At 39.1% G+C, this 10,000-nt stretch overlaps 1 protein-coding gene across 1 annotated transcript in view; it reads left to right on the forward strand.

Moving 5' to 3' along the window:
* LOC138019125 (nose resistant to fluoxetine protein 6-like) overlaps positions 1–10,000 on the forward strand; it is a 33,969-nt gene that overhangs the window by 827 nt on the left and 23,142 nt on the right. The window contains exons 2-3 of the mRNA XM_068865797.1: positions 5,618–5,757; positions 9,084–9,183. Coding sequence (XP_068721898.1) covers positions 5,618–5,757; positions 9,084–9,183 — 240 coding nt within the window. The remainder of the gene's footprint in view (positions 1–5,617; positions 5,758–9,083; positions 9,184–10,000) is intronic.

A 10,000-nucleotide genomic window follows, 5' to 3' on the forward strand; every position in this document is an offset into this window, starting at 1 on the left:
TTTTGGTCTGGAATCCTGTAATTCTCCACTTGCAGCTTGCAATTTGCAATCTTTATAGTACTTTATAGTAAACGCAGGATTTAATGAGCTAACACAAATTTGAGGAATTTGAAAAGATTGTTTAACCAATCAAAAAAACAGATTTCCGCTGGGAGAACTGTCATTGTGTTAATATCAAGAGTCAATCTGACGACAAGCTAGTGTAGTGAAATCTAATAAGTTGAAGAGTTTGTACCAATTGTTTTTGCTATAGTATACCCTGGGTTCCAGAGGTTATTTTCTCGCTATGAAAAGAGCGAGTCACGAAGCGGCGACAAAAACCTCTGGTACAAACCGTTAAAAACCTCACTTCCATGCAAACCACCTTATTTTGATTGACTTCCAGAGTAAGTGTTTATTTTAGAAACTTGGGCAAACCGGTTTTATCCACGTGATCAAAATATTTGTGCGATGTTTACCGGTCACTCTACTGGGAAATTCTCACGGTGGAGTGAATTAATCGTTGTCACTGTCACGTAACAAAAAAATAAAATCGAAACTGTTCAATGAAATAAGCTGAAAACTTGGAATGTTGTAGGAGACAAATTCATAAATCACCTCACCAGTACTCAAGTCTGTGCAATACATCGTTTCTGAATTTTTTGTTGAAGCGTTTCACACAACTATTATTTGTTACAAATGCAAACGTGAATTGGAGAAATTTGCATTCAAGTCCTAGAATTAGAACTGAAAAAATTTAAAGGACTTTACGAGTCCTTGGAGCAGTTTCAATATGACTCGAGGCATTGAGGTGTAAAGATGTCAGAAGCTCAGTCACACCTTCGTCAAATTCCCAAACCAAATGAGAGTGCTTGTTTGATTACGCCCCCTCTAAGGCCACCCAAACAGCGAACATTCATCCAGCGTCAATGAGACGAATTAACCTCAATCTGCCAGCCATGAATTTGTGATTATTGTGTCGCTATTGCTACTGTACCATTGATAGTCTTCTTGTATTACACCAGTGAAAAACCGGTTTGATCGTCCCCCTCGACTTAACCAATGGCAATCCTTATAACAAAACGGTTTGTCGATCCACCAATGAAAACTTGACTCTGGAAGTGGAAAGCACAACGTGATTGGAGCGGCATGTTCGGAAGGATTAACAGCCTGTACCAGAGGTTTTTCTCACCGCTTCGTGACTCGCTCTTTTGTCGCTCTTTTCATGGCGAGAAAATAACCTCTGGAATCCAGGGTAGCTATAGTACATGTAATGAATGAGATGGCAAAATTAATACAGTCTGTTAACAATGGTTAATGAATGGTGACTGTGATAAGGAGGGCAGACGGGAACCAACAAAAGCTAAAAATTGAAGAACCTTTAAATTAATGGACAAAACAATGAAAGATCTGACAGAACAGACAAGCTAAACTTTTATATACAAATATTAATGCAGTAAGCAGTGGGACCGCTAATCATCATGCCTCAGTGCTTTATGTTAAATTGTGCAAAATATCTATTGCATATTATAACTGCAGTTACCTCCCTTTTTTAGAAGAGAGAAACAGACAAATGAACGAGACTACGAAATATTAGAGCACAGATACATACATGTATTACAACGCAGGTCCTAGGAGCTGTAACAGAATTTTCACTAAGTGATTAGTAGAGCTTGATATTGGTGAGATGAGGAAGAAAATGGCTAAGATACAAATTGAATGTAATTGACCATGCCATTCAAACATAGGAAGTCATCCTGTTTCTCTAGGCATGGCATCTCTACTATCGATGGCTCCGATCTTTTCTGGGTCAGGCTTTAAACCCCCCGTAGGCAGCAGGTGAACATGGAATGCGGCTTCTTTGCACTTTAACTTCATCTTTTCGCTGTTTAGCTTTATTTTTTTCTCTTGATCAATATTAGCATATAAGCCCTTGTAAATTGCTATCATGATAAGCATTACATGTTCCATAAATGACTATATCATCGACATTGCGATTGACACTGGGAATATTGCCATTTAACTCTTGATGAAGACGCTTTTGAAATATTTCTCTTGACCAAAGGTCAAAATTATGGAGCCAATGATAATGCCCATAGGGTGTGGCGAACGTTGTGAGAATGCTCAATGCATGATCTGTAACAATACTGACTATGGATACATATAAGAGACAGATGTGTTGTTCTCTAGCTCACCTTTACTCGAGACTTAAGGCGTAATAAGATATGTAAGTAAACATGATACAGTTAATTCGTTTAGAGTTGTGTGAGATATTGTGACATCCTTCCCCTTTAGTGAGCTCGGGTCTCTCCTTGATAGAGGGGATTCTTAATTCTAAACTGATCAAACACTGCAATGATTAAACACTCATAAATCACCTGGCTGTATAATTATAAAGTTCCACAACAATAGGACACTCTAATGAATCATAATTATTGATGTCACTTATCAGGATTGATCATGGTGCGCCAATAGTGGCCGTACCATCTCAGTTCTTAACAAAACAAGCAAGCATTATAAGATAAGCTATGTATACATGATATATATTGTCTATGTTCGCACATAGTCCTGTAAGTAAGCTGGAGGTTTCTTCAGCTTCTTGGGTCTTTCTGGTACAGTACTGGCTGTAGGTGACTGCAGTTGTGGTTGTTGGCTTGGTGGTGACTTTGCAGCAGACTCCTTTTTTGGACCTTCAGGGTTTGGTGCTGGAGTCATTGGTTTGACGATCAGCGGTCCTCTATCTGGTTCTGGGATTGGAGGTGGTTCTTGTGTCTTCTTCAGGTGAAACCTGTTTCTACGGTAAGAGCCTCCATCTGGTGTGTCAACGAGGTATGACCGCTCATCCTGCCTTGCAGTGACAACTCCTTTCTGGCATTTCTTTTCACCAGTTTGGAAGGGCTTCATTGTCACAATGTCACCTTCTTTGCGATGTACATGTAGTAAGTCCCTGGCGCTTCGGTTGTAGTACTCCGCTTGAACTTCTTGTCGCCTTTGTAATTCTGCTCGCGTTCTGCTCTCTGACATGACTTCGGGTTTGAGTAGAGCCTTCTCCGTAGGTAGCAGTGTTCTTGTTCGCCTATTCATCAGACGTTGCGCAGGGGTAGTTTGCATTCCTTGGGTCGGTGTGTTCCTATAGTCAAGAAACGTCAGGTGGGGGTCGGTTCCAGCATCACGAGCTTTGATCATTAGGTTTTTTGCTGTCTTTACTGCGCAATCAATCTTTCCATTGCCCTTGCTGTTGTATGGACTACTCGGGTGGTGCTGAAAGTCCCAGTCTTTTGCAAACCTGTGGAATTCGGACGCCATGAACTGTGGACCATTGTCGCTTGTTAGGCGGTCTGGACATCCATATCTTGCAAAGTGACTTCTCAGCTTGTTATGACTGCCTTTGCCAACATAGAGGATAGACTGTCTACTTCCCAGAAGTTACTGTAGAAGTCGACCGTGATCAGGAAGTACCTTTTGTAAAGTTCAAACAGGTCAACCGAGACCTGTTCCCATGGTCGAGAGGGCATGAGACATGAGAGTTTCCTTTTGCTGATCTCGTTCGTATGTGCGACACGTTTCACACACAGCTATCATTTCGTTCACTTTGGCAGCCATCCCAATCGTTTCTCGAGCAGGTCTAAGGCAGGGTTCGGCTCCCAGGTGTGACCCATGAAGTCTTGCCTTTACTACATGTAATTTCTATTTTACATCAATGTGTCAAAATTTGCTTCAGCGATCAACGGGTGAACCAGTGAGTCCGAAGGACGCTTTGGCGTCTTGGTTGCTCGTAAACTTAGACACACACACTTCACACTGCTGACGCTGCAAAGTTTCAACTTGTGCGTGACACAGTAAATCGAACGAATTACTTTTAACTGAATCCCACTGCTGCCACCACATAACAATACTGACTATGGATACATATAAGAGACAGATGTGTTCTTCTCTAGCTCACGTTTACTCGAGACTTAAGGCGTAATAAGATATATAAGTATACATGATACAGTTAATTCGTATAGAGTTGTGTGACATCTCTTTTTGTTGGGTGAATGCCCGTAGCCACTAAACTCGCTTGCAAGACATCTTCTTTGATTGCTTTCTGGCTTTGCACTTCAAGTTTGGACAGCTTTCTTCAATGACCCGATTATTGGGGCTTGGAGAGGGATTTCATGTGAATTTCGGCAATTTCCTTGCTACAAAACAAGTCAGTTCATCTAAGTATTCAAAGTGAAATCTCTCATCTGAAGAAGGTTTCTTGTGGTTCGCTTGTTCCTTATTCCCAGTATGAACATTTTTGCAATGGTCTCCAATTCAGCAACAAAATTGTGTAGCACAGGTTGTACCATGGGAAGCTTCTCTCTAATACCGAAATAATATCCTTCATAAATTTCGTTTACTTCGCTGATGCAATACATCTACATGTACCCTTCCATCATAACCGGAAGCAAGTCACTTCTGTCCTCATCTTCGCTGTAACTGAAGGTTAAATTGATTACTTTAAATTAATTAACCCTTTCACTCCTGTATTAAGGGCCCACAGGAGTGAAAGGGTTAAATCGAGATGTAGCGGTGGTAAAATCTGATGGAAAATCGTTGATTGGGTTGCCTGTCTGAGCCGTTGAAGCACTTGAACCTTCCATCTTATCGCGAGCAGTTTATTTCATCAGTGAAGAATAGAAGGTAATCGTTGGCACTAGGTGAAAAAAAGAAATACCGGTAAAGAAATGGGAGGACAGGAACCAACAAAAGCTAAAAATATAGGAACCTTTAATGGACAAAACACTGAGAGATCTGACAGAACAAATTACATCTCGAAACTGACAAGCTAAACTCTTAAATGGAAATATTAATTAGCAGTGGGAAGGCTAATCATCATAAGGCCCATGCGTAATTACACGTTTCATAAGATACATGAAAAAATTACTCAATTCTGATTGGCGGAGAGCAGTGCAGTTCAAGTGTAACAATTTAGACAGTGCAAAAAGTGTAATACCAGTGCAAATTACACATCGAAATTCTGGATCATGATTGGCTAATAAACAATAGGGTTCGGTTAGGACCAATCAAATCTTTTGTTTTCAAATCAAGCACGCGCCCTGGATGGCGCAATTTATGATGCAATTTTTCCCTGATTGCGTGATACACATGCGTTTCTTCTGCTTAACCATCTTGAATTTTTTCATGTATATTGTTAATAGGTAATCACATGATTTTTCTTGTGCAATTTGGAAGAAATAAGAACTTGTAGTTTTTATCAAAGATTACAAATGGTTGTCTTTGAGAAAATTTACTTGTGCTTATTCATTCCAAATTGCACTCAAAATCATGTGATTACCTAGAATACAAATTGTGCAAATATCTTTAGGGAACACATATTATAACATTGACTCTATCAGGTTCCTAGTGTACATAGTAGTAGAGTGGAGTGGAGTCAAACCTAAACCCTCCAATTGTTAGTTCAGATACTTTTAATACCACTAAGCTGTAGGAAACACTTGTGGGAGCTAGACCAACTAAACCAGGTTTAAGTGACATTATTGGCTTGCTGCAGAATAATTATACTACTAGAACTGAAATTTTTAGAATGTTTAAGATGATTGTCATGAATGTGATTGGAAGAGATCTTTAATAATTGTTGATCAATTTCCAGATGCCGATGCCTCAGGCAGACCAGGAAGTGGATTTTTGTCAGGAAATCTTGTGTGGTTGGGATCTTATGCACAATGTCAAAATACTCCTAGTGCAAGGTACTGCCTGGCTCCAAGTGTGATGGTGCAAATCACTGGGCAGGTAATTGTATCAACTTATTTCTTTTGGGTGCATGAATTGTTGCTGACAGCTTGTTATTGACATGGATCAGGTTACCTATACATGAATTGTATAACACCCTTTTTTCTGTTACATGCACAGTTCTAATTCCTTGCAATCAGCCATCCAGATTACTTTTTTTGGGATAAGTTTATTTCACCAATTTTTTATTGTACATACCTTCAAAGGGCTCTTTCTTTTTTCCTCTTTCAAACCAGAGAATTGAATTTTTTTTTGAAATAATTAATTTTTAGAGCATTTAAACTTTGGAAAAAAATAATTTAGTCTTGGCCTTAAACAGTACGTAGAACATCTACATGTAGATACAATGTATGTCTTAATAATAAGGCTCAATTCAAGTTAAATAATTTTGATCCAGGAGATTTAACAACAAGATGGTGACAGGAAGGTCAGTTTGGGGGATGGATGCTATAATTATAATAATAATTCTGGGTTGGTGATGATGATCTTAAGTACAGTATACTGTAATTTCTGGCCGATTGCCGATTATGTGTTACTTTTTCCTCAAACAGTTGTTGGTGCGGGTAAAAGGAAGGTGCGGGTAATGTGATAATAATTTTTAAATCTTCTGGTATAGTTTTAAAACCGTAAGCAGGGAAAAAAATATGAAAAAATATAAAAGTCATTAAAGAAACTGTTCCTAAAAACTGTGTATTGCCTCATTTATCCCGCTTTAATTGCCTGCGAATAGACTTTAATGCTCTCGATGAAAACCGATGCAAATTGAAATATATCAACAAATACATGTATCGTTGACAAAAAAAATCTTTTATCACGTGTGCTATTTCTTACCTAGCTAATTTCACAGCCTTTTTCTTTGTTAAGTTGAAAATGAAAACCTTATTCACCAACTGGAATAGTAAACTCAGAAAATAAAAGAATAAAAATGTCAGTGAAATGTAGCAGGCTTCAACGTAGTTCACCAAGAAGAAATGATGCCGACATGTTCATTTCATGGTGCTGCTGCTGCCGCCACATAATTAAATGAATATGATGCGACATAAAAGATGATTGTTGGCACGTGTGTAAACAAACATTCACAGACAAAATTTTAAAACACTGCGATGTTCGGCGCATCAGTAAAATATTCCTAGAAAGCACTGCCTTGAGGTAGAGTATTTTCTTGTTTCAAGCGATTTCCCAGAGTTTTGGACGCGACAACAGGAGCATGGACAGAAATGAAAAAACAGAGTAATGTACTAGAGCTAGCCAGGCATTGGAGGCAAGAGGGCTCAGCTATGAAAAAATTGTCAAGGATATGAGAGACACGCTGTAACCCGTAATGCTGTAAGGCAAATTAGGAAAGTTGGTTAAAGAGGAAAGGTGCTGAACGAAACCCAAAAGGGAGGTACATTGTAGAGGTCTACATAATACTGTTTTTGCCAGTAGATACCTGGCAGGTGCCAATCATCGGGGTGAATGGTAATAAGACGAAAGGCCGATTTGAGATCAGTCTTTGCCTTAAATGAACCGGGGCCCACGGACTTGAAGATATGGATCACATCGTCTACTCAGACATACAAAGTTCCCTCTCTAAAACATCTACGTTAATGGGGTTAGTTACGTCATTTGAACCGTGCTTGGCAAGAAGCTGAACTTTATCTCTTGTTGTGTTCGCCGGAACTGGTAGAGATATGGTGGCGTTGAGTGGTCCTTGAGATGCTGTTTGGGCAGTTGACGATGGAGTGGGCAGCAGCGGCAGACATGTGGGAACGGGCAAGTACATGTAGTGCACCCAGAGGTCTGGTTAAATCGGAAGCAGACATGTCTGTTTCGGGGCTAGGGGCTGGAGCAAACAAGACAGTGCGGCTTAACAAGGCCAGAGAAGGTAATGGTCCACAGTTCAAGGTCAACTTGATCCCAGTATGTGGGTAAGTTGTAAGGGGCTCTATGGCAAAACTGTTCATTGTATGAAAGGAAGACCAACCCCTTGAGTTTAGTAGCCGCCCTGCTTATGATCTGCTGGTACTTAAGCAACTCAAGGGGTCTCACAGCAACAGGATATGATGAAACAGTAGCCAGCACATAGGCAGTATAAGCATTCAACCGCTTATTAATTTCCTCACACATTTAGCTACAAATTTTCTGAGAACTTTCTTTTCTAAACCTACGACTGGCATCCTCTGTACTCTCATAAATTAAAGCACACTGAACATTTTAACCAATTTTAACCTTCTTCTACTTGATTCATGTCAGATCAACTGGTTGTTGCAGTGATCAAAATGGGTTTTCCGGCTTCACAGTCAAAGTTGTTGTTGGTACATGTATACATGACTCTGACTTAAGTTCTGGGACGAGGGAAGCACTGCCTCTGCCTCTCTTAGACTAGTATTGTTAAAAATAACTGTGAGCAAGAAAGCCCTTAATTACTGAAAAAGTTATGATAATAATTATTATTGCTGACAGTAGTAGCCTGCGAAATTGGCAGAAATAGATATTTTGCCAGCACAGACCATAGGACTGGGTCTGGGTGTCTGGCAGGGATTATAGGTAATTTTTTTGTATGATTGAGCAGTGAACCGTTAGGGATTTGAATCAGTCTAGTAGGTAGGGGCTTGTGGCTCTTGCTGTCCTACATGCCCAAGTATAGATCTATACAGTTGTATACAGTTGTGTCTGATTGGATAGTGAAGGTAAAATAATAATTAATATTCATGTGTGTGGCTCTACCCAATTTTTCAGTTGTCATGCACCAATATTAATTTTTTACTAAGTTCTTGTTGGATAATAGCATTTAGTTAACCCACTGAATGCTGGCGTTTTGTTATGTTGTATATGTTGTATCATTGAAATGTAAGGGAAGGGAACTTTATTGAAATGTCTAGTCCTCCAGTGCTGGAGCACTAATTGGGGACACGTAAACTGAAAGCAACAAATTAATGCAAATCAAATCAAATGAAATGTTAGGTTTTTGATGGGAAGGAAGAACAGAGAACCCACAGAAAAACCTCTTGGTGCAGAGTAGAGAACCAACAAAACTCAACCCACCTGACCTAACGGAATCAACACTGTGCCATTCCTCGCATTTTAACTGTGGTTTAAGCCACCCCTAAAATCAGTTTTCAGAACTAAAATGCCTGTGAAATGCATTTTCCACCGTTCCATTTCCAAGCATTTTTGGGGGGAGCAAGCCCCTGCACCACCCTAAAAAGGGTGGGTCCTTTGGACCACACTGTGTACAGAAACCTCCAGCTGCTTTTATGCAAAAGAAAACATACCACTTTAACATGCTACAGCTGTACACTGCACCGATTTTGAAGGCAATTTTTCCTTGTTCTCCTTCTCAGCCTAGACCAGTTCCTATTGCATGGGGTGTTTGTGTGCCAGCTGCATGCACTGAGCAAGATGTTGCTTTTGGATTCAAGGAAATCATTCAAGGGCTCCGACGTATGTATACTTATTTATACTATGCTACCACAGTGAGTGTATTAATTTGCTCAATTTTTGGACTCAGGGTCCATTCAGGATCATTATCCCATGAGGGCTTGCTGATACAGAGATGATTATAGCCAATCATGACGATTTCCATCATGTGCAAGTTGATTTATTGCTTTACATGTATTAAACATGCCTGTGCAAATTATAAACAAAAGAGACTGATGCTACAGTTGCTGATATTTGTAGAGCATGGTATAAATTATCTCTTAATAATAATAAAAATAATAATAATAATAATAATAATAATAATAATAATAATAATAATAATAATAATATCGCTTTGATGATCCATACGATGTTTTTGAAATTCATAATCAACTGAAGACATGTTTCGGATGAAACATCATCCATCGTCAGTTGTACAATGAGAAATAAACTAAAGTTGAGCAATAAATAGTGTAACAAAGTGAGATATAACATGAATAATTAAGGATGAAGGCGAGAACAGAACAACCACAAAACAAAACAGAAAAAACCAAACTATTTAAGCTAAGAAACAAAACTAATTAGTATGAAAGGGATAAATTAAATTATGATGTTTGACTTGGGAATTTAAAGATGGCTGCTCCCAAAGCATATGCATGGCTTCTTTTAATTAATTTTCAATTGGAAACGTGTGGAAGCATAGTCGAGTTTTAAACTCCTCGACTCTGCTTCCACAGGTTTCCAATTGAAAATTAAAGAAGCCATGCATATCCTTTGGGATCACCATCACCATTGAAAAAATATCTCTCCAGGAATAGTATTGCATAGCAACATTATAAAA

The sequence above is a fragment of the Montipora capricornis genome, chromosome 10 (genome assembly GCF_036669925.1).
Source record: "Montipora capricornis isolate CH-2021 chromosome 10, ASM3666992v2, whole genome shotgun sequence".
NCBI classification, from domain to species: Eukaryota; Metazoa; Cnidaria; class Anthozoa; order Scleractinia; family Acroporidae; genus Montipora; species Montipora capricornis.